At 43.1% G+C, this 25,247-nt stretch overlaps 1 protein-coding gene across 3 annotated transcripts in view; it reads right to left on the bottom strand.

The window, feature by feature from the left end:
- Positions 1-25,247, bottom strand: part of HIPK2 (homeodomain interacting protein kinase 2) — a 189,991-nt gene that overhangs the window by 124,550 nt on the left and 40,194 nt on the right. For all 3 annotated transcript variants that reach the window (XR_012636370.1, XM_074940362.1, XM_074940376.1), the window contains exon 2: positions 2,467-3,562. Coding sequence is in view for 2 of the 3 variants with exons in the window: in XM_074940362.1 (XP_074796463.1) it covers positions 2,467-3,562 (1,096 nt within the window). In the remaining variant the exon portion in view is untranslated. The remainder of the gene's footprint in view (positions 1-2,466; positions 3,563-25,247) is intronic.

Below are 25,247 nucleotides of genomic sequence, written 5' to 3' on the forward strand. Positions count from 1 at the left end.
TGGCTTTTTTTTCCACTTTTTTTTGGCCTCCTTCAGAGGAAAGGACAAACAGATAACAATCAGCTGCTGCAGTGCTACAGCTGTCAAAATTCCTGTTACTGTGAAAATTAACTCTTCCCCACCTCCCAGCTCTGCTGGGCTTTGCCTGTAGTGTCTGAAAGCTGCGTTATTTGGGGGAGAAGGGGTTTGAAAAGTCCTCCTGTTGTAAAAGATGAACATCCTCTTTAGAAGTGGAGCAACTAATCTGCTTTTACATAAGAAACAGCTATTGCATCTAACCCATGAGCCAGGCATGCTGCCATGCCACATTTTGATCAAATCAGTTATCAACAAGTTATCATTTCACGGAAGTCATCATCATTTCAAGAAATCACCATACCACTTTTCACTGCTGTTTCAGAGACTTATGATGACAGAGACAATTCCCAAAAATGTCTAAATGCAGCTGTCATCTGTAAACTAATTCTCTCTTTGTTTCAAACAGAGGGGCCACAGTTCTAAAGCCTTGGAATGCTCTGGGTCTAAGCGTCTGGGACAATAGGAAGGTTCTTGAGAGAGAATATATCTGCACAGGAAGCTTTGCATCCTTGAGTTAAGACACACTCCAAGGATGAAATTCACCCCAATGGGGCTGCACAAATAATACCTACCTCTTATGTAGCACTTTTTATCCATATATCTCACAGCACTTCACAATCTTTAGCAATCTTTATCCTCCTAACCCCCTTGTCAGGTAGGGAACTACTATTATCCTAAAAAGAAAAGGAGTACTTGTGGCACCTTAGAGACTAACAAATTTATATATATGCTCAAATAAATTTGTTAGTCTCTAAGGTGCCACAAGTACTCCTTTTCTTTTTGCGAATACAGACTAACACAGCTGCTACTCTGAAAACTATTATCCTAAATTTTTACAGATTGGGGAACTGAGGGATAAAAAGACTAAAGGGCAAACAGGCAGTCTGTTCTGGAACAAGGAATTGAATCCTGGTCTCCCAAGTGCGAGGCTAGTGCCCTAACTCTCTTTCCTCTCTATGCACAAGGATTAGGTACTACCAAAGCCCTATATTACAGACTTAAGCAGAACTTAAATGGTGCATGCAACTTGGGTGTGCCCTCTGTACAATTCTGAATTTCACCCTAAGACAGCACCTGCCTGTGGATAAAGGGTAAAAAGTACAATGAATGGAGATCAATAAACCTTAGCCAGGATGCCAGTCTCAACCCCACCCAGAAATATGGACAATACTCATTCATCCTTCTTACTTGGCTGTGACATTACCCAGGGTACAATCTGGACAGATGAACTGCTGTGTCCCATCAATTCTCCAGCCTGGGGCTCAAGAAAGAGAAAGTCTGTGGGGACAAGAACTTCCAGCAGTTTCTCTTCCAAAATGTAGATTTCTCACTCACACCCTTTTTCCTGCTGAAGAGTGGCCTCTTAACTGGATGATAGTCTATCTGATTTTGTTGACACCTGGCTGAGGCATCAGTTTGCCTTTGGTCTTTGAGGAACTGGTCTGTGCCTGCTTTTCTAAAATCGGAACATCTCAGTAATGTTCTGTAGTAGAATTTTATAACTTTACATACAATGTTGCCACAAATATTTTATCAGGACAATAATGATCAGCAAATTATGAGTTTTCAAATGGCATACTCTGTACAAAATGTATCATAGTCTTGTAAAAGGGGTGAACATAAGAGTACAGATTGTCACACTGAGTAAATTTCAAACACTGAAAATAAATTACCATTAAAACAAAGTTATATACTAAAATGTGTTCCGGTACGGCCTGACCCACAGCCCACTGCAGTCAACGTGACTCCGACTGTGGACTCCAATGGGTTTTGCATCACGCCCACAGCCTGGAAAACTACTATTTCAAGGCAACTGTTAGATTTGTACAACTTCTTTATATGGTTGCACATCATTTTTATAAAGTCCATCATTTCAGCCATACAAAGAAGCCTGTAAATCTGGTTATTTATATTTAAAATGTTAATTCATTGTTTACGGATAAAAAAAAACTTTTTAAATCCAAGTCGCTGTAGCTTGCATTGACTTTGCAGGGAAATGCACCAACTCAGCAACTCCGAGGATCTAGCTCACACTGTGGAATCAGACTCAGGAGTCGCGGGGGGGGGGGGGGGGGAGGAGTGCGAAGGGATGCTTTTCTAAATTATCTTGTCAGTTTTAATTGACAAACTCCTTTTTTAATCAGTCAATTTTTGAAGGTTATTTGCAAATTAACAATGGCTTTTAATGGACATCACCCCAAGATGTTAAATTACTTTTCTTTCATTTTGGCAATGGACATACAACTCATCATGAGAGTCTAGCCATCACAATTCAGCATTCAGTACAGATACAAAAGATGGCAAGAAAAAACAGCTGACCATAGAGGTTTTTATAGGATCTTCCAGAAAAAACATCTTCGTTGACATTATTTGACACAACTCTCTTACCTGTAATATCTGGATTGAAGGTAGGTTGAACACACAGCCTTAGACACGTGACTAGCTGAACCAAAGTCTATGACCTTGACCCTGTATGGTTGTCGGGATGGGTCTACCAACATGATGTTCTCTGGCTTGAGATCTGCGTGAATCAGTCCCAAGCTTTTCAGCTTCATTAGGGCTGTTGCTACCTGCTGGAGGATTGGCCGGATATACTTAAGGGGCAAAGGACTGAATTTGTTTTGCTTTAGAAAATCATAGAGGTTCTGCTCCAACATTTCAAAGACCAAGCAAGTGTGATTTTTGTGCTGGAAGCACTCATAGGCTCGGACAAAGTTGTAGTCATCTGCACTTTCCGTACTCAACCGGGCCAGGATGCTGACTTCAATCTGACCTTGTCGGGCATAGGAAGGATGGTTCTTCAGGATCTTGATAGCTACAATCTCATTAGTGCCACGTTTCCAGCATTTGACCACTTGCCCAAAGGTTCCGCGGCCAAGAAATTCTAATACTTCATATGTGTTGGTCATAGAACACAGCACTTCATGTTGTACCAGCTGGTAATCCCCTTCGCTGTTGGAGCCACTGTTTTTGGATGTGGCAGTGGATGTGGTGGCAGTAGCTACTGTGGCCCCACTGGCATTGTTCTGAATCATTGGTGGATGCTCTTCAATTATCTGCACACTGCTTGTGTTCTCAATTTCCTCGCTCTTGCGCTTAAGTCCACATTTTTGGTAGGTGTCCAGAAGGCTCACAGTGCTTCGACGCATCAGGTTGTGAGGTCCGCCCAATGCTTGCCCAGACACTGCAACGACACCAGAAGTGCTGCTGGCAGATGTCACCACGATGTGCCCCGTGCTTGCTGGAAAGATGATGGTCTGTTCGTAAGGGATACTGGGGTTGGGAATCTGGAGGGAGGCATTGACTGCTGCTGCCGCCGCTTGGGAGGACTGCACGTTCTTGGTCTGGCTGTAGACTTTGCTATGTGTGCCGTACCCAGTCATATCCCAGTTAGAACTCGGTTCCACTTTCAGTTTCTTCACACTACAGAAGGCACTTGACTGAAGGGTGTGGGGGGAGAAAACTTGCACATGCGAGGCCATACCTGCAAGATAACATTTAAAGAAACAATAGTGTCAAGATTTCTTCCCCAGCTTTTTATTCATTTCAGTTGCAATAAGGGAAAATGGAATGATGGGGAGGGAAACCTCAGGAACAGCTAGAGAATAACCAGGCTCTTACAGACCGAGAGACGTATCCATTGCAAATAAAGTGCAGTACTGTAAAACAAAGAGTCAGCACTAACTGAATCATATATATTAATAGTGACCATTAGTCTCCCTCTCTCTTTTTTTAATATCAGTAATCTAAGGATTAGGTTTACCTTTTGCGACTAAACATCCTTCTGGTCCCATTGTCTCCAGCAACAACTTAGGGCTTGTCTACACTTACCGGGGGATGATACACGGCAATCGATGCATCAGCAGTCGATTTAGCGGGTCTAGTGAAGAGCCGCTAAATCAACCGCAGATTACTCTCCCATCGATTCCAGTACTCCACCTGAACGAGAAGCACAAGGGGAGTTGACGGGAGAGCATCTCCTGTCGACATAGCATAGTGTGGACCCCGTGGTAAGTAGATCTAAATACGTCGACTTCAGCTACATTATTCATGTAGCTGAAGTTGTGTAACTTAGATCAATCTCTTCCCCGCCCCCCGTAGTATAGACAAGGCCTTGACATTGATGGAGAGATGGTGTAGTGGGATACTGAAATAGTCTTTTACCTCTGCGGACCAAAGTCCAATCCCTGATGTATGTCATACATGACATCGTTTGGGTGGGGTCTCATTCAAGTCCTCTTTCTGTACACATAAAACCACTGTATAATTCATGTTTTCTGCTCAGTAGAAGTCCAGGATGGGAATAGGAAGAGGTGTTGAAAGTCAGAATTGAGGTGTGCTGACAGAGAAGTTTGTGGACCCAGGACTGGAATAGCTGGTGATGTTTCAAGTCATAACTGAAGTCCCTTGCCAGAACTGTATGTGGGAATCTTGCATAATGCTTGTCAGCATTTATGGATAGTGAAAACAGGTATTATGCAAAGATTAGCCCTAGCTCCTGCTATCAGTTCCCTTGGTTTCATAAATCACGATGGGCCACATTTTTCCATTCACATTCATAGTGAGTAGTACCATAGCTGGAAAGTAGATCCTGCTGAAAGTTAAAAGGACAATTCTTGGAATAAGGTAACATTTGGCATGAGTAAGAGAGCAGCAGAATCTAGCTCTAAATTAATGCAAAATTTTAAAAAAGACATAAATTATTTTCCTTCAATCTTTTTCTTTGAATCTAAAAATGTTAACAGTCTGTAGATATTTATACAAACAACAAAACAGAACTAATTACCCAGGTACTTAAAAAAATCCAAGCAAAACCTTGTGGTTAGAAAGGCACAAATGTGGGAACCCACCAGAGATCCATAGAAGGTGGAAGACCAAGTACAGAACTTCTCCCAGGTTTCTCCTCCCAGTGTAGAGACTATAGGCTGGCAAGAAGAATTAGTGAATCGCACAAAGCTGAGTGTGGATTTGTATTTAAGAAGCCGACACTAGGAGTGAGTTAAGGCAGAAAGCCATGCCCTTTCTCAGCAAGCGTTGCAAATCTTTGTTTTGTAATAAACCCCAAGACTGACAGGGGAGGGGGAAAAAAACAGTATTCTGATCTTCCACCATCTCTGAATTTTTAAGAGAAAACATACCTTGACTTGTTTTCAATTTAAAAGGAAAATATTTGAAGGCTGAATGTTTCATTAACAAAAATACAACAAAATCAACACATACACAGATGACCTGAAGCATCCTCCCAGGCAGGGGGGAATTAAGAGTGCACAATGCTCAGCTTTTTTTCCTCATAATTGCTGAGAGAACCCAGCTCTCTTCTAGCCCATTCCCAGGTGTGTTGCTATGTTCTAAAATCCTTTTATGTTTGTGTGTGTATATATATATATATATATATATGTAGCTACATATATAGTTACTTCCTAGTTTCAAAGCTGATTAGCACAGAGAAAAGAACTCAGTTAAGCAAACACATACACAAATCTTTCAGTTAATTCCCAGGAGCCAGAAACCAGGAACCTCTTATGAAATAGCTGAGGTGAGCTGAAAGTGCATTCGGTGTAATTGTATGTAAATCACCAGCACGCAGAGGTGAAAGTGGGCCGGTACGGTGTACCGGTAAGAAGTGGCCGCTGGTACAGGCCGGTATACAGCCAACGTTAAGGCCCCCGCCCTCCCAAAGGGTTGGCTGGGGGAGGCTGACCCACAGACGTGTCCCTTCCGCCAGAGGCCCTGCCCCTTCGGCCCAAGGCCCTGTCCCTTCTGAGGCCCAGGGCCAGGCCCCCGTACTAGTAAGACTTTTAAGTTACTTCCACCCCTGCTAGCAGGCTGAGCACTCCACTTTGCTCCAGAATCCCTCTATTCAGCCCTGCTGCCCCAAGCAGCTTTTAAAGATAGAGCAGAGTCAAAGAAACATGTAATCAGGACAAGGGGAACACCCACCCCAACACCAAAACCTGCTGTGTAAAGCTCCTGTAACCTCCAGCGATGAAGCAGTACAGATTGCTCTAGTCTACCGATGTGACCCCTAGCTTTAATGTGATTTTCTACACTGTTTGCTGACACTTGTATAAAAAAAAACAACCTCCAAAGTCCCTGTTACTCAGTCTCCTGGGATCTTTCAACCCTTCTCCCACAGCGCCTGCTTTCCTCTCTACTTTCCACAGGGTGACAATGTTGCTATGAATGACTTAGCCTGTGGTACACAATGAGCTCAGAGAACTGCAGCAAAATTACTCAACTTGTCATCCTGGACACCAATATCATATGTGAGGCAGAGGCGATGTTTGTTTTTCCACTAATTAAAAAGCGTCACAGTGTTCATTCTAGTACTGACCTTTCTGGGGTAGTGGGGTGGTTGGATGCATGTTTTCCCCCGGGACATGAATAATAAAGCAGAGGTAATTGGTAACATATTGTGGATCTAGTAGAGGTGTAATTTATAGCTTTATGGCTTTCATTCCAGTGTGCTTGCTTACCATCCCTAAGGTTAAAAAACCTGACACAAAAAAGGGGAGAGAGCCATAAGAGATAGCTCTAAAAATAACTTTAAATGATCTAGTCACCCCAAAATTAAAGCCACCGATACACAGCACAACAGCTGTAATTATCTAGGTCAGTGGTTCTCAACTTTTTTGGGCTCAGGAACCATTGGGGCCTCTCATAACCCAGTGAATAGCTTTAGTGCAAAAAAACATTTCGCTTACTAACTATTTCTTACCCACGATAAATAATATACACATTGATGTAATAAATGCTAAATAAGTCCACCGTGTGTAGTATAGTGGCATCTCCTATCCCTATCCTGCAGGGCTGTCTGGGCTCAGCTCCCTGCTCCAAACATTGCAACCTCTAGGGTCACAGTGCCACTCAGGTTTGGCCTGGTGGATGGGGAGTCCCCAGGCCAAATTTATGTGAGTGGTGCTGTGACCTGCCCTGCCACATGGGGCACAGAGCTACTCACTCCAATTTGAACCTTCCCCCCCACCCCCGCGTAGCGAGTGAAGGACCCGACGCCGAAGGGCTGCTGGAGACCCAGAGCGCCTCCAGGTGAGCCTTTTTTAATTTCCGCTCCCCCTGTTTTTTCCACCTTGCTACGCCACTGCCATCACTATGATGGAGGGACAGCTGGGCCAAACCTGAGCAGCACTGTGACCCTCTGCATCAGGTTGCAACACCTGAAGCAGGGAGCTGAGCCCAACCAGCCCCAAGAGACTGGAGCTGCAGGAGTAGTGTGGGGTGTGTTCTATAAGCCCCATGGGCCTCCCCTCTCCCAGGGCAGGACCCGACACCTAGGGTGACCAGATGTCCCGATTTTATAGGGACAGTCCAGATATTTGGGGCTTTTTCTTACATAGATGTCTATTACCCCCCACCCTCTGTCTCAATTTTTCACACTTGCTATCTGGTCACTCTACTGACACCCCACCCCCAGGACTCCCATGGAACCCTTTGACAAATTCTGGTGAGCCAATTCTGGGTTGTGACCCATGGGTTCAGAAACCCTGATCTAGGTGCTACTGTAATGAATAGCCATCATTAAGGGCCGGATCCCCAGTCAGTGTAAATTGGCATATGCCATTTTATATCCTCTGAGGATCTGTCCTGATACCAACCAGGATTAGCGATCACTGAAAAATTGCTGATGTCAGATCACTGTCTATGCCCCTTAGTGAAATAATTTGGTGGTCTCAGTCCCGTTTTCCTGTAGACAGATCCACATTTAAAAATCCCTCTGCACCAGACACCCTTCTTTGTAGTCTCTACAGAGAGAACAAACACAGAATGAGCATAAAGACTGAACTATCCTGTCACCACAAGAACACATCCCTCTGATAAAGGCTGTGGACAAAGAACTGTGGCTGCCTACACTGTACTTGCCTTCTGGCTAAATAGAGGGCTTTGAACTCTAGCATTGTCAGTCCAGCACCTTTCACTCTCCATGAGGCACAATATTCACTAGAACAGTGGCTTGAGAGACTACTGTACCCCTTTCAGGAGTCTTATTTGTCTTGCATACTCCCAAGTTTCACCTCACTTAATAACTACTTGCTTGCAAAATCAGACATAAAAATACAGAAGTGTCACAGCACACTATTACTGACAAATTGCTTACTTTCTCATTTTTACCATATAATTATTAAATAAATCAACTGGAATATAAATATTGTACTTACATTTCAGTGCACAGTATATAGAGCAGTATGAACAAGTCACTGTATGAAATTTTAGTTTGTACTGACTTTGCTAATGCTTTTATGTAGCTTGTAAAATTAGGCAAATATCTAGATGAGTTGCTGTATCCCTTGGAAGACCTCTGCGTACCCCTGATTGAGAACCACTGCACTAGAAGAGTTTTTCTTTTAAAAGAAATATTAAATCTCCCTCCCTTTGCTGAGATCATTTTTTTCACAGCTGATATTTTGGGGGCACATGGCATAAGGAGAACGGCTTGAGTAGCTGCTCAGTGTAGTTGGTGCCAAGAAATTATAGTCTGACTGACAGCCCAGGGGTGGGAAAGAGAGTTTCTGCAGCAAAGTAATTTTTATTGTAATGCTGTCTGCATGTCTAATTTGAGAGAAACGCAAACCCAAAATGTTTGGAAGATGCTAAAAAACTGTGGTGATGATGGTGGGTGTTTCCTTAAGATCTCTGCTCAATTATAATATTAATAATACAAAACATGAATAGGGGCAGGCCCTGTGGTTATTGCTCTCTAGTTCCATGTTAGAGACCGGATTATGATTCACAGTTCCAACCTCTTAGTTCCTTAGGTTGACAAAAGCTAGAAGCATGTAAAGGAAGCAACAAACCTATGCTACTATGTGATGACCGCACCCCCAGCCCAGCTCAATCTACATATGACATTGATGTGCTCTGAACATCCCACACAACCTTTCTCTGCTGGAGAAATGTCATCATTCCATGGGTCATCAAGAGACTGAAAGGCTATAAACTGTGGAAATAGGGAAATAGGATATTATACTTCATAGAACATGAGTTCTCAAACTGCAGCCCATAGACTTGCAAAGACTTCCTGAGAGTGGCTGCACCACTATAATTGCCTTTGTGTCTCTCCTCTAAATTCACTTCAGACAAGGATCCTGCCAATATGGTGCCACCTCTAATTGCTGAAGGGGATTTAGGATGCAGCTGGGGACCAGCCTTTCTCACACTTTCCAGGCAGGAACAGGAAAGGGAAGAGTTAAGAAGCAGCCTTTTTCTCCCACAGCACAGAATTGGCAGCCATGTTTACAGGGCTTTCTGGCTACCTTGAGGTTAGCCTCAGGAGCTCCACCTGTGTTCGCAGAAGCTTTGTCTTGACTAGGAAAAGTGATCGCCTTTAGGTTGGGCCTACCTAACACACACAAACTAAGCCTGATCTAAATGTGGCCTTTTTCCAAGCATAGATGCAGGGTAACTCCGTCACTCCATTTACATGGTCAAGAGGTAGCCAGGACTCTGGAATATAAAAACAACCCCTGGAAAATCAATATCTGGTTTCACTTGTGCATATTGGGTCATGACTGTGAGAGTTTTAGTTAGTCGTATGCAGAAATGAGGTCAGATAGGATGCATTAAATAAAGCTGGTAGTTCTTTCCTTTAATAATGAGTTTTAGTGTAGTCATTTAAGGCCCTCACGCAATAGATAGTAACTGGATTTAATGGGGACTGCTCTGTCCTTGATATGAGTTGTGTAACTCCCCCTAGCATTAACAGGAGTTAACGTATGTAGAGTGCACTGAGGGGACAATTCTAAAACTAATTAAAGGGCTTTAGTTGAAAGATTTGAGTCTCAACCACCCCTCCTTACCCAGCCTTCACTAAATAGTAATTTCTAATTCAGACAGCATTTTCCTTCATACATACACAAATCATAGACCTGCCTCTGTATAGTTCATATCAAATCCAATAAGTTCCAGAGAAGCAAACAGGGGAAAGATCACAGCTCCTCCTCCCCAAACCTCTCCCCAAATTGCAAGAATTACAGCTGGTAGCTAAACAAGGAACAATTTGAAAGACACTGCTGTTTTTCCTCTCTATTTGTTGTACTGACAGCTTATGTATAACGAGGACCTTAGGGGTGGCAAGAGACTAAGACCCTGCCCTGTATTAACCAGGCAATAAGACCTTCTGCAATACCTGCAGAGCTGTTGACTCACTGAAACCAGAGGCTGCTGACTGCAGAGAGAACAACAGTGTCTGTTTGAAAAATACTGTTGAAAGTGCATGGCTTGTGTATAGCATATAACTGATGCACCCAAGACACACCTGAAAATAAATATCTTCCAGTTTCCCTGTGGAAGCAGGAGCTAAAATACTCCTTTCTGCGCCTCAGTTAAGAAGGCAGAGAAGGAAGGAACTGCAGGGTATGGAGACTCTGCTGTGTTCTTCTTTAAGGTGGCCTGCCTCTGCATGGTCTTATTTGTGAGACATGTCTCCTGGTGCTGCTAAGCTTTGAAAACCACCTGTCCATAATGAGGCCATATGAGCGCCCTGCCCTGAAGCAATGAATGTTTGGAGCCAAACACAAAGGGCAGTGTGGTTCTCAGCTGTCTCAGCTCCTTCTCCCTGGCTAGCTGAGGGTGTCAGGACCTTCACTCCACGTCCACATCCTTCATTTGGTTTTTTAGATCATGCTTTCCTGTGTCATCAACAGTAGTTAGCAACAGTAGTGGTAGTTTTCTTTGTGTTTAGATCATTTTTAAAAGAGTTTATTTACCCTATAGAGTCTATAAGCTGCACCATCACACAGTTATATTCCCAGATAAGCTGTTGCACACTTCTAGGATCGTGTGTCTGATCCAGACCGTACAGACACAGAAATAGCTATATAGACTCATGGAATCACAGAAGTGTAGGGCTGGAAGGGACCTCGACAGATCACATAATCCAGCCCCCTGCACTGAGGCAGGACCAAGTAAACCTAGACCTGACAGGCATTTGTCCAACAGGCATTTCTTTTTCGCCTTCCTCTGTAGCATGGGGCTCGGGTCACTTGCTGGAGGATTCTCTGCTCCTTGAAGTCTTTAAACCATGATTTGAGGACTTCAATAGCTCAGACATAGGTGAGAGGTTTTTTGCAGGAGTGGTGGGTGAACTTCTGTGGCCTGCGTTGTGCAGGAGGTCAGACTAGATGATCATAATGGTCCCTTCTGACCTAAATATCTATGAATCTATGAACCTGTTCTTAAAAACCTCCAGTGACCTGGATTCCAAAACCTCCCTGGGAAGCCTGTTCCAGAGCTGAACTACCCTGATAGCTAGAAAGTTTTTCCTAATATCTAACCTAAATCTCCCTTGCTGCAAATTAAGCCCTTTACTTCTTGTCCTATCTTCAGTGGACATGCAGAGCAATTGATCAACATCCTCTTTATGACAGCCCTTCACATATTTGGAGACTGTTATCAGGTTCCCCCTCAGTCTTCTTTTCTCAAAACTAAATATGCCCAGGTTTTTTAACTTTCCTCATAGGTCAGGTTTTCTGAACCTTTTATCATTTTTGTTGGTCTCCTCTGAACTCTCTCCAATTTGTCCACACATCTTTCCAGTGCTGAGTAGAGCAGTACAATTACCCCCCGTGTCTTCCCTACAACACTCCTGTTAATACACCCCAGAATAATATTAGCCTTTTTGGCAACTGCATTGAATTGTTGACGCATATTCAATTTGTGATCTGCTATAACCCCCAGATCCTTTTCAGCAGTCCTACTGCTTAGCCAATTATTACCCATTTTGTAGTTGCATTTGATTTTTCCTTGCTAAGTGTAGTACTTTGCACTTGTCTTTATTGACTTTCATCTTATTGATTTCAGAACAAATCTCAAATTTGTCAAGGTCATTTGAATTCTAATCCTGTCCTCCAAAGTTCTCACAACCCCTCACAGCCTGGTGTCCTCTGAAAATTTTATAAGCACACTCTACACTTCATTACCAAATCATTAATGAAAATATTGAATAGTTCTGGACCCAAGACAGACCCCAGCAGGACCCTACTAAATACAGCCTCCCAGTTTGACAGGGAAGCATTGATAACTACTCTTTGACTATGTTTTTCAGCCAGTTGTGCCCATCTTATAGTTAGGGCCCTACCAAATTCACAGTCCATTTTGGTCAATTTCACTGTTATAGGATTTTTTAAATCATAAATATCATTATTTCAGATATTTAAATCTAAAATTTCACAGGGTTGTAACTATAGGGGTTCTGACCCAAAAGGAGGATGTGTGGAGGTCACAAGGTTATTGAAGGGGGTCACAGTATTGCCACCCTTACTTCTGTGCTGCTGTTGGCGGGGCGCTGCCTTCAGAGCTGGGCTCCTAGTAAGCAGCCGCGGCTCTCCAGCCACCCAGCTCTGAACGCAGCACAGAAGCAGGGCAGCAAATCTGCATCCCTCCTACGATAACTTTACAATCCCCCTACCACCTGCTTTTGGGTTGGGACCTCCAGTTTGAGAAACGCTGGTCTCCCCCATGAAATCTGTGTAGTATAGGGTAAAAGTACACAAAAGACCAGATGACACATTTTTCACATCCGTGAATTTGGTAGGGCCCTACTTATAGTAATTTGCATCTACCTCACAGTAATTTCATCTAGACCACATTTCCCGAGTTTGCTTATGAGAATGTCATGTGGGACTGTGTCAGAAGCCTTACTGACATCAAGCTATATCACATCTACAGCTTCCCCCCATTCATTAGGCCAGTAACCCTGTCAAAGAAGGAAATTAGGTTAGTTTGTCAATCTTCATAAATCCATGTTGGCTATTATTTATTATCCTGTTATCCTCTAGAGCTTACAAACTGATTGCTTAGTAACAGATTGTTCCAGTACCTTTCCAGGTATTGAAGTCAAGCTGGTTGGTCTATAATTCCCTGGGTCCTCTTTGTTCCCTTTTCTAAAGATAGGTACTATGTTTGCCCTTCTCCAGTCCTATGGGACCTCACTTGTTCTCCATGAGTTCTCACAGATAATCGTTAAGGAATCTGAGATTGCTTCAGAGTACCTAGGATGAATTTCATCAGGCCCTAATGACATGAATATATCTAACTTGCACACACAGACACACACACACACATACTGTACCAGAACAAAAACAATCTCACTAAGATGCTGCAGTTAGGAAAGTCAGGAAATGCTGTTATGATTCCAAAAACAACCGTAACCCTGCCCCACTCCTACTGCCTCTGACCTACACCTGTGTATCAGTGACATACTTACACCCATACACCGGACTTCTCCTGCATTTACAGTATGAGCAATATACACCCCCAAACTGTCCCACACTCTGCTTACTAATGTATGAAACATCCACCTTTGGTGTAATTACTGCTAAATACTTACCTGTAACTACTAATTATAAGCCACCCACCCAACCACAGACACGCCTCCAGTTCACCATTCCTCCGCCTCATCTACACTGTTTCACATTTTTCTTTCCATACATATGCCAAAAATCTGTCCCTACCATAGCAAACCTTTCCTCTAGAGTCAAGAGACCACATTTGTCACATCCTATCATCTAATTACAATTCACAAACAATACACTCCAAGCCACAAAGCCCAAACTATCCTATCTACCCTCTATATACACTAGAAAATCACTATTTGTATTCATCCTCCTGATGTGGTCCAGGTACCCAAGATCCAAAGTATTAAGGCCAAGCTCTTTTGACATCCTCTTGATCTAGGCACTTAACACAGAATCCCAGGGGCAGATCAATATATTTATATTTGGAAACTTAACTATAACTTAGCAAAGGATTGTGTTTTGAGAATTTCTTGGGGGTTTTCCCACTTCATATTTGAATTGTTGCAATGGAAACAAATCTTATATATTTCTTAAGTAAATTATGGGGCCATGTTTCTGTTTCACATGTTATTTAATTAGTAATGTAAAACCTGAGGATGACAGTTAAATCAGATGCCTCACCAGAGTCTCTACTACCTAATTACTTCTCTGCAGACTCTCCAACCATTTGACCTTCCAGAGACTTCTAGCTCTTGTTGTGGGAAAACTGACAAGGGCCTAACATTCAGAGATGCACTCCCAGGACCTCTGGACATACCTTAACTATTTAGATACCGTCTTAGGGACAGGAGCTTGGCAGTGTGAATAATGGAAAATTATAAGAAGCCATCTCACCTTCCTTTCCTCAGTCTGCCTTAACTATTATTGAAAGTGAAGTAAAAGAAGTAAAAGTAAAAGGTTATGCCATTGACAAAATGGAGCTAGATTCTGGCAAGCCAGTCCTCTTCAACAGACCTGTCAAGAATGGCAGCAAGACCATCACCTCTGAGGAAATCATGAAAATTCTGTGGAAATCCACCAAGTCATCAAAGTGCTCTTCAGACAAATAGAAGATATCTGGGAGTCCACTGTGCCTGAGGCAGGTCTCGATGACTTAACAATGAAAAAGTCTTGCCATATTTATCTTGCTGAGCAAAAACCTCTAGAGCCAGGGTAGGAAAACACAGGCTCTTGTGATGACTTCCGGAGCTAGGCACTTAGCAGAATCCCAGGATCAGGTGAAGATGAAGCACGGTAAAGAATGAGGGGACAACAGCAGCAGAAAGCAATCAAGATCTACAAAGGGGTGTGGAGAGCCCCACACAAACAGCTTAGTGCAAAGACATTTTAGAAAAGCATATCTCAGTGAAGTCAGGAACCAGTGCTGCCACCAAACATTGGGATTTCCAAGGTCCTAAGGGGGAGACGAGAGACTCCCCTTAGCACAGATAGTGTGGGAAGGGGGAATGTTGCCGATCCAAACAGACTCGTAATTGTGACAGACAGAAACTCTGTTTTGAAGCTTTATTGTCATATCTCTTGGAGTGCGCTGATAAAAGTCTCAATGAGGGTGTTTTGTTCAAGAGTTTCAGCTTTCAGTTTCATAATGAGAAGACAAGGCAGAGCATGGAAGCTTAAACATTACCCAGCTGGGGGATGGATTGGCAGTTTTAATCTGCTGATATCCTGAAGACAAGATATGTCCTGTACATAGGGTTAGGAGTGCAGTATTCCCTACAGAAGAATCCTTGCATAGCACTGGCTTTCTATGTAGCCTTGAACAAGTCACTTAACCTGTCTGCCTCAGTTTCCCATCTTCAAAACAGGGTAAACAGTACTAACCTATCTCACTGGGAGGTTATGATCCTTAATTATTTTATGGTCTAGATTCATACAAATTGCACCAGCTGGTCCCCCTCTGGGCCCATGAGAGGAGATTGATCCGGAGGAAAGAGTGCCTTTGGTTTCCATCAGGAGCTCCAGAAGAGTCTACACGGGGGATGAACTGCATCAGTGCATCCCTCTTCTGTCCTGCCCATGCCCCCTCCCTTGCCTAGCACTGACACATTTTTGTGCTTCTGGAGTCCTCACTGGAAGGGATGTAGTGGCTACTTTCCCCACCACAGCCTCCTCACCTGGTGACTTTCCACATGTAAAGCCCGCCCCTAACCGTAGTGAAACCACAGCACTTCCCGTGTGCCACTGTCAACAGCAGGAACCTTGCTTAAAGCAAGATGTGGGCAGTTTTCTGCAGTCCCTGTCTGAGCCTCTTATGCTCAGGAGTTTTAAGTGTTTCATTTGCAAAGAGGCCATTGCGTGACAGTCACCGCTTCATTTTTTATGAGATCTGAACCTCATATCAGCCACTAGCTGGGCTGAAAAGGTCAGTTTGCCGATTTGCGAGTCCCTCCCTTCAGTTTGTTTCCATCAGGAAATAGACCTGGTGGAGAGAGACAAGCCTCTGGATAAGGTTAGTACGATAAACAGGAACCTGGCTGCAGGGGCATGGATTACTCTGCAGGGGGAAAACACTGCTTCAAGCCTGCTACACATATCTCAGACGATTCTGAGAGAAAGAGAGACTTTTAACTGTCACATGATCAGGGTTAACTTAATTGTATCAACACCTCACGGCTAAATAAGAGCTGCTAAATACAAGCCTTACTACAATCCCTCACAAAGAATCTCCAGCTAAATACAGGATACTTTGGGAAGCTAAGGATGAGAACCCATCAGGTTAGTCAACTTGCTTTCATTTTAAGTAATAAAAAAAGAATTCTATAAATGCACATGCACACAAAATAGCCCTTTGGCTCCACAGGGAAACACCTGTCTAAACTGCGATTTTCTCCCTCTCCTTCCATTTTCTTAGCCTTTATCCTACACAAAAAACAAAAACAAAAAAAACCCTGTGCAGTGAAAATTATGGCCAAATCCTCAGCAATCTCCTTTGTTTTGATTTGTCTTTTAAGGTGACTGTTGCAAGACTGTCAGGCCCAAAAGGGTTGGAGATGAGAAGGGAGAGGGCCTGGAGAACTCAGAACTAGAGCTGGGGCTGAACAACAAAATTCAGAGTCAGGCCAGATCCAAACATCCCCAACATTCTGGGGGCTTAGGATCCAGGATTTTGATTAGGGTCCTTTTCTCCTTAAAACACAGCTGAAAAGAGGGCCCTACCGGAAGATTCCACGTAACTAAACGATCCCCAAAATTCCTTCTCCCATCAGAGTGTGTTGAGCAGTTTAAGGGAGACTGGAAGGATGGTGAGGTGAAACACTCTAAGTGAGAACATTACACACTGCTATAGGCAAAGAGAACATCTTTGGGTGCCCCTATTAATGTGTGATACAGACCATCCCAATTGTTTATTTTCTTTTAGGTAATGTAAGCTCTCTCTCTCTCTCTCTTGCCCATATACTTGCAGAGCCATGGGATGTGCCACTCCATGCAATGACATCTCTTTTCCAGAAAGAAATGACAGACTCTTCAGCCAAACAGAGCAATCCCATCAGATTAACTTCTAATCACAAGCAAATACAAGCCCCCTACCCCCACCCTACTTGTGTACTCCTAGTGAAACTGGACCTGTGTCCTTCAGTATGTACTGATGGGTTTCCAAATATCTTCACCACTGCTCTGTTTGAAATAAGATACTGTAGGGCATCTGTCACTTCGGTTTCAGTGTGGAGGACAATCCTGTCTAACTGAGGGGGATGAACTGGATGATCCAGGAAGCTCTTTCTAGCCCTAAAAGAAAACCCGAGTTGGGGCTGGGGATGAACTAAAGGACGGATTTCATGGCTGTGAAGAGGAAACATCCAGAAGATCACGAAAGGATAACTGACTTGAGGAGAAAGGATATAAGACCCTCGAGTGTGATGAAGCAGCTCAGTAAAAGCTGTTCAGGGAGACTAGTAAGTACTACCACTCAAATCTCTGAAGGAAAAGAAAGCAGAGGAAGGGAAGTCATTAAGAGAAAGAAAATAGTAAAATCCTTCACCTGAACTCTCTGGCTGCCATCAATCTGCACACCAGGTTTCTCTTTCATGCAGTTTATATTTATTGACATATTTATTTCCTCATTTCTATTCTGCTTAATGCCATGGCAGCTAGACCACTTCCATTATAGAAACTATTACACAAAATAAAAGGAAGAAAGCAAAAGCAGAAAATCAAGTGCTATGCAAAATACTGACCTTTTACAGCTTGCCTTGAAGGTTACAAAACTCAGGTTCTGATGGGCTACCAAGGGGAGTGAATTCCCAAAAGCAAGGCCCCCAGCTGAGAAAGCCTTGCTGGCAGACATGGGGTATTCATACTTTATGGACCAATAGCAAGCGTTTTAACAGCCTCAATGGGGTGTAGTGTGAGAGACCACCTCTCAAATAAACAAGCCCCAAAAATCAGGGCTTCAACACCAACACCTCGAACTGCACTCAGAATGGAACAAGAACCCAGTGCAGGGACCTGTGCACTACTCAAGCAATGGGCAACTGCATTCTTTACTAGTTTCTATGTGGTGTTCATGGGTAGAGACCAAGTACAGCACTCAAGCCTAGAGATTCATAGATTATAAGGCCAGAAGGGACCACTGTGATCATCTAGTCCGACCTCCTGACAACACAGGCCATAATGAAAGCATTGACGATCGACTCCTGCGAAATCCATGTTAGAAAGGATTAGCCATAGTCCCCTGGCCAGCTGTAGATGATGAAAGGCACAACAGGTCACCACTCTCATCTGAGAAACCAGGAGCAGTGATGGATCCAACGTGATCCCTTTAAACAACAGGTGGGCATACACCATCAGTAGATGGGGCAGACACTTACTACCACCCATTCCTCTGATGCTTATCCCTTTCAACAAGCATCACTTCAGTATTATCCTATTTGAGTGGCAGCCATCCCCCTTTCATCCAGAACCCCTCTCTCTTTCAGACATCGGAAGAATAATGAAGTTGTAGTATCTAGGCTTGATGAACAACAGACAAAGAGCTAAATATAATCAGCATATTAGTGACACTGCACCCAAACTGTCCCACAGTCTCACCCAATGGCTTCATATAAACATTAAACAGGAAGGGTGACAAGACTGAACCCCGCAGAACCCCACTCCCATCTTTTGGAAGCCTTTTGGGAGGACCAGCCATTGCCCAGCACCACTCTTTAGGATTTTTCTGACAAGGAAGAACAAACCCACTGAAAAGCCACATCATCCACTCCCACAAGATCCTGCAGACAAGTTAACAACACTTCATATATCAAAAGCTACTGAGAGATCTAATAGAATCTTGGACGTCCTACCTTTGCCTACCACAAGAATGACATACGAGAGAAACCATCAGGGGTAGTCCCGTCTTTGTTGCTATGGTGAGCATGAGAACCCAAGTAAATGCACAAAGACGGAGATTTTCAAAAGAGCCCTTAGGGATTTGGGAGCTAAAATCCCATTGACTTTCAACAAGATTTGTACAGTCAAAACCCATGGGTGCTTTTGAAACTCTCTCCCCAGATCTGACAATCCAGGTGGACACAGATCAAGATGAACTAAGCAACCAGGTCCAACAAGAACTCAGCAAATTAGGAAGGCATTCCACTGAGCTGAGGTCTGCACACAGTCAAAATCCCAAATTCATTTTATTCCAGGATGGACACACTCCTTGGGTTTGGGCAGAACAGCCACACTGGACTGAGATGAGTCATGACAGGACCAGCAGAGTCATACAGCCAAGGCTTGGAAATATCCACATGATTAGAATGTGGATGATGTCAGTCTTCTTAGCAACCAGTCATGCATTAACCAGGAGGAGCTGAAGGTTGGCATCACTGCTAGCCATTACCTCATCCTGCTGAGGTAGGACCTGATCTTGTGGTCCCTTCTGGTCTTAAACTCTATGACTCTGTGAGCTCAGAAGAAACCAACAGGATAGATAACAAGCACTGGCCACCTAGTCTGCAGCTGACAAAAGGCCCTTTTCCACCTCATCTCCCCACACCAGTCAGAACAGCTCCCGACCCCACAAATGGTCTCCTCTTCTGTCCACCAGATCTCTGGCAACTGCTAACCCTTTCTTCACACTTTTACAGACAAAGCACCGATTAATTCCATTTCTCCAGACTGCCATCAAATCTTTATGAAATCGGTTTCAAGTTCAAAATACAACCTCCCTGAGTACAGAGTAATTGTCACCTTTTTCAAAAAAAGAAAAGGAGTACTTGTGGCACCTTAGAGACTAACCAATTTATTTGAACATGAGCTTTCGTGAGCTACAGCTCACTTCATCGGATGCATACTGTGGAAATTGCAGAAGACATTATATACATGCACAGGTCTGTGTTTAATTTAGAAGTCTATTGTTTTCAGAACAAAAGTGAACAGGAACAATTGCTTTTGTACACAGAAGATGTATTTGTCTTACAGACTCTTTTATGATTATTTTAAAAGTTTTGTGAGCGAGTGTAGTGCTCATGAAAAAGGGTGATGGCTAGAACTAGCTTGAGCTGGACATGTTGGGAGCAGATGCTGTGCAAGCTTCCGTCCACCCCACACATACGTCTGACAATGCACTTCTGTTCTGAACATACTATCATGATCCTGACCTGCTATACCACCCTGAGGAGCAGAGGCTGCCAGTCATGACACACTATGTGACAAATTCTATAATGGGTTTGAATGGACTAAGATGAAAATATTTTATTGATTTGGGTTAGGTGTTGATCCTGTAAACACTTATTCACATGCTTATCTTTACTTATCTGTGTAAAGTTAAAAACATATATAAGTGCTTGCAGAATCTGGGGTTTAGACAGTAAGCTCCTCAGGACACAGATCTTGTCTTTATCCATGTTTTGTAAAGAACTCCTTACCTTCATGGAATTTATAGCAAAAATAGAGGGGACTCAAAGATAGGCGATGAGAATGATTTAGAGGCATGATAATCTCTCATATGAAGAGACTGAAATGATTGCAACTGTTTACCTTGTAGAGGAGGCAAATAATAGGGGACAAGCTGAAACTATACAAAATAATGGATGCTTAGAGAAGGTACCTCTCTAGAGAATGTCTGTTCTCTCTGTGTCATAACAAAAGAATTGGGGGATATTCAGTTGAAGAAAAATTCAAAACTAATAAAAGGAAATATTTTTTCATATAACGCACAGTTGGCCTGTGGAACTCATTGCCACAAGATATCATTGAGACCAAGAGCTCAGGAGACTTCAAAAAAGGAGTGGACATTTATATGGATAATGAAATATCCCATATTGTAATAAATATTAAAAATAAACGAGTTTTGAAAGTGATATAAACCCTCAAGCTTCATGACATAAACTAACATCTAACTGTTGAGGGTTAGGAAGACACAGTCCATGGGGGTAAGTTTAGCCCATAACTGCCCACTGCAGGGTTTCTTCCTGTGAAGCATCTAGTGCTGGCCGCTGTCACAGACAGGATACTGAACTAGGAGAACTGATCAGATCTGTTATGGCAAGTCCTAATCTCCAAAGACATTTTCACTTGTTTCCAAAAAAGTGAAATTTCTAATCCGTCTTCAGTGGACTTCAGAGCACTAAACCGCTCTGCCTCAGTCCCAAGCATATCTATTGCTTCAAGTGTGCAGTTTACACTTCTGGTGATTCTAACAGTCTCATTTCTAACAGTCTAACAGTTTCATTTCTAGGGTCTTTGTTGTATGTGGCATTAAATGATTGATCTGAGGGATTTAATATCTCTTCTTTTCACAGTCTTTTCTGAAAACTGTTGCCACTTCCCAATTTAGGAAAGGCGGAATAAAGAATCTGCCATGCCAGGCCAGACCATTAGTTTATTAAGTTTAGATTGGTATTCTGCATCCTGTAGTGGGCAGTACTTGAAAGATAGTACCCCATAATGTAACTGGCCAGCTACACGTGAAGGGATCGGGCGGAGCCCTTTCTGACCTCCACATGTGACCATCTTAAATCTGAAACACAAGATCATTTATCCCTTTTAAAAACAGCCCCCCACAATATATGATGGACTCAGTGATATCCCACACTAGCAAACCCCACAGGTGACTGTATGTGGTATGAAGCAGAACTGTATTTCCTTTGATTTGTTCTATATTTACCAGTCATTAGTTCCCTGACAGCTTCCCTCTGAAACTTCAGAGGGTCCCTCTCTCAAGCCCACCTCCAGATTTCAGTTGAACTGTGATGCAGCCCTCTCACCGTCTCTCTGTGCCCAGCCATCTACAATCTGCTCTCTCTGCAACAGCAGAAAGAAACAGGATGTGCTGCATTGTACCGTCTTGTTCCCTGATGCCCTGACAAACTCGGTTTATTTACAAGAAGGAAGATGTCTGAGAGAAAGAAACACAGACATCTCAGTGACTAAAGGACCCAATCTGTCAGGATAGTGTTTAGGCCTTAGGGAAGTTGGATGTCAAAAAGGAGCAGGTGTGACTGGGCAGCTAGACTTTTAAAGGCTTGGTGGAGGAAAGTCTTTAAGTTGTTAACATAAAATAACAATATCCTCCCGGTTCCTGTAGTGACAGATCCCACCTCCATCCTGACACCAAACACAACATTTCAAAGCAAGACGATGGAGGTGAAAACCTGACAGGGAAAGTAGCCTGACCCTGAAGCCTCCAGATTTTATACTTTATTCCTCCACGTTGTAAGTAAATATGAAATGGATCCTGGCAAGATCAGCAGGCCCCAAAATTGGTGGTTTCTCTCTTTTGTCCATCGGTTCCAAGATACACATCATTCTCTGTGTTATTTTTTTAAAATTTCTAAATCAATGCTTCAAAGCTCTTTCTATTTTAAAAAGTCAGTGGTGGCATCTCATTTTCATAGCAGCCCTACCACGAATGAATATCCAAATCCCAGCTCTCATGAGCAACCCTACAATAACACACAAGACCATGGACTTTGCTCATCATAACTACAATAGCAAACCAGAGCATGCAGCTCACTGCTCAAAAGCAATCTTACAATAGCATAACAGACTGTGCAACCTCTAACTCGTGTGTATTGCTGCTACAACAAACCAGCGTGTGCAACCTCATGCTCACGGCCAGCCCTGCAACAACAAACTAATGTAAACGTCCCACCCATTGGGCTGCGTTTTTGCCACGGCTATCAAAGGAGTCAGATGTTTTATCAGTGACATGTTTTATATATATCCCTGGCTTTTGACACTTGGAGACTTTTCCAAGTGGCTGAGTGGGGTAAGGATAAGAGCTGACCTCATCCCACTGAAAACCTTAAGACCTGCCAAGTTAAAACCTGGGCTGCATAGGGGCTTGTGAGAGATGGAACACTCATGTCTCGGGCTACTCTTTTGTCACAGAGGATCATGGGATTGCTTGGGGGTGTCTATGGAACACATCTTGGAGCTTATTTAGCTGTTTTAAGAGGTGTCTGCCCAGTGCTGCTCCTCCTGCTGAATTTGTGGAGGCTGAGGCAGGAAAGCAGCACTGCAGAAGCAGCACTGACCTTCTCCTAATCACACTGGGGATGGGGGAAGGGATAGCTCAGTGGTTTGAGCATTGGCTTGCTAAACCCAGGGTTGTGAGTTCAATCCTTGAGGGGGCCATTTGGGATCTGGGGCAAAAATTGGGGATTGGTCCTGCTTTGAGCAGAGGGTCAGGACTAAATGACCTCCTGAGGTCCCTTCCAACCCTGATATTCTATGATTCTATGTTCCCACACATGCTTGTGAGCCTGAGCCAGCCAGCATGGCAATAGCAGTTTAAATGGCTTTCATGCTGTCCACCACACCCTTTTTGAGCTGTTCCATAAGACCGCCACCCTATCCACACACAGATCCCTCCAGAAGATCCACTTCTCTGATGATACCTACAAGAAATTAGTCAACTAATAATGGGCAACTGGAGACAGTTGTATATTTCTCTTCTTTTAAAACTTTGCAAAATCTCATAGGCCACAATCCTGCAAACACTCACAGACACGCCTAACAGTACAGCACAGCACAGTAATTGCAGTAATTGTAGGAAATTATACGAGCCAACAGACCAAGGGTAAGGGAAAAGGGTAAGTATTTGCGGGACTGGGGCCTTAGACAGCAAATGCTGCAGGTCAGGGACTGTGCTTGTATTTGACAGGATTTTGTATATCCTAAGTTTGTCTCTTTCTCCTGTATAGTCAAACTACAAACACTTACGCATGTGTTTAACTTTAAGCACAAGTTGTCTTACTGACTTCAATAGGACGCTCAGAGTTAACCACATGCATAAGTGTTTGCAGGATCAGGGCATTAGTCAGCTTCCCCTGTTGTGTGCATGGGTCTTTCACACAGCAACAGGAGAGAGAAAAACATTTACCACAAAAACTGGCAGGTGGGGCTCAGGGACAGGAGTAGCACTTGAAACAACTTTAACTCCCTTTTTGAAATTGAATAGTTTTCAAGTTGATAAATGTCCTCTTTAAGGAACAGAGGAAAGAGACTATGTATGCACAGTAAAACACGTGATCCTCTAAAGCTGTTAAAGAGCCATTGATTTATTCTGGAAAACTTTGAAATGTTTTGTCTATAGAAATGCTGCAAATTCTGCACTTGTTACTCAGGCAAAACTCCCAATGACTCAGCAGGTAGTTTTTCCTGAGTAAAAAATGCAGGATCGGGCCCTTTACCCTGAATTTTCTGATATTATTTTTCCCTCCCCTCACTCTTTATCTCCTGTGATGTGTATAAAACATAGTCTTTGATTTCTGAAAAGTTCATCTGCTCCTGCTGCATATTCCCCACCTGGCGTCAAAATCCTCTCTTTATGACACATCGTTTCCACTGCAGTCAATTGTGATATCACAGACAGACCATTGTGACTTCAACTGGAAAATAAGCAGCAGGACCAGATGAACTCTTCAGAAACAAAGATCCTGTTTTGATGTAAATAACCCTCACAGTAGCAAAAAAAAATTAAAAAAAAAAAAAGTTATGTGAAGAGAAATACAGAAAATATGTGATAAACAGAGTTTTTGCTACACAGAATGTTTTTAAAAGTTCTACAAGAGACACTGAAGTATCTTTCATTTTGTTTCCACTGTGTTAAGAAAGCAAACTGGCTTCATCAGCCTTTGGAATATGTATTTACTACCCTTTTTTCATTTGGTTTTTAAGACCTCTGTGTCTTGTCCTTGTCCCAGAGTGAGCAAACACTGTTGCTGTGCAAAAGAAACAGCTCTCAGGAAATAACGTACTGTGTGTTTCCAAATACTTCATAAATCCACAAGCAGCTGGAAATGCTGCCCATGTTTCTACAAGAAATTTTTCATTTAAGTCACTTATTAATGTAACTTTTTAAAAAAACCAACCCCCTCCATCTCGACCCCCATCCAGACATGTACTGAAAAGCAGAGGTTATAACCATAACCAGAGTTAAACTAAAGAAGTACTGCTGCCAGCCTGTTGGATGTTTATGAAAAGGACAGGAAGCAGATCCATTGCAGCCCTACCCATGAGCTTTGACCTGACAGACAATGCACCTGACTAGCACACTAAGATATGTCAGGGTGGATGTTCACAAGACATTTTCAAAGAGGCAGTAATGAAATTATATCTCCTAGATAAGGCCAAGTCCTAGAGAGGTAACATATAGCATTAGGACTTGGATCCTCAAAGGGGGCAAGCTCCCTACCTGCCTTCCAACTTCTGCCTTCAGCCTCTGGAATTTTATTAGCTCTTCGGAAGGAAATAGGAAAGGAGGAAAACACCTTCTGCACTTATGATGCCCAACACCCCTTAGGACTGAACTGTTTACAGTAAGCTAATGGTGACCCTGTAGTAATGGTGTGATACACAGGAATGTTACAACGAAGGACTGATAATACCTTACTGACTCCAGGGGCTGCTGTTATAGACTCTGACCCAGATCCA

The sequence above is a fragment of the Natator depressus genome, chromosome 1 (assembly GCF_965152275.1).
Source record: "Natator depressus isolate rNatDep1 chromosome 1, rNatDep2.hap1, whole genome shotgun sequence".
Taxonomy (NCBI): Eukaryota; Metazoa; Chordata; order Testudines; family Cheloniidae; genus Natator; species Natator depressus.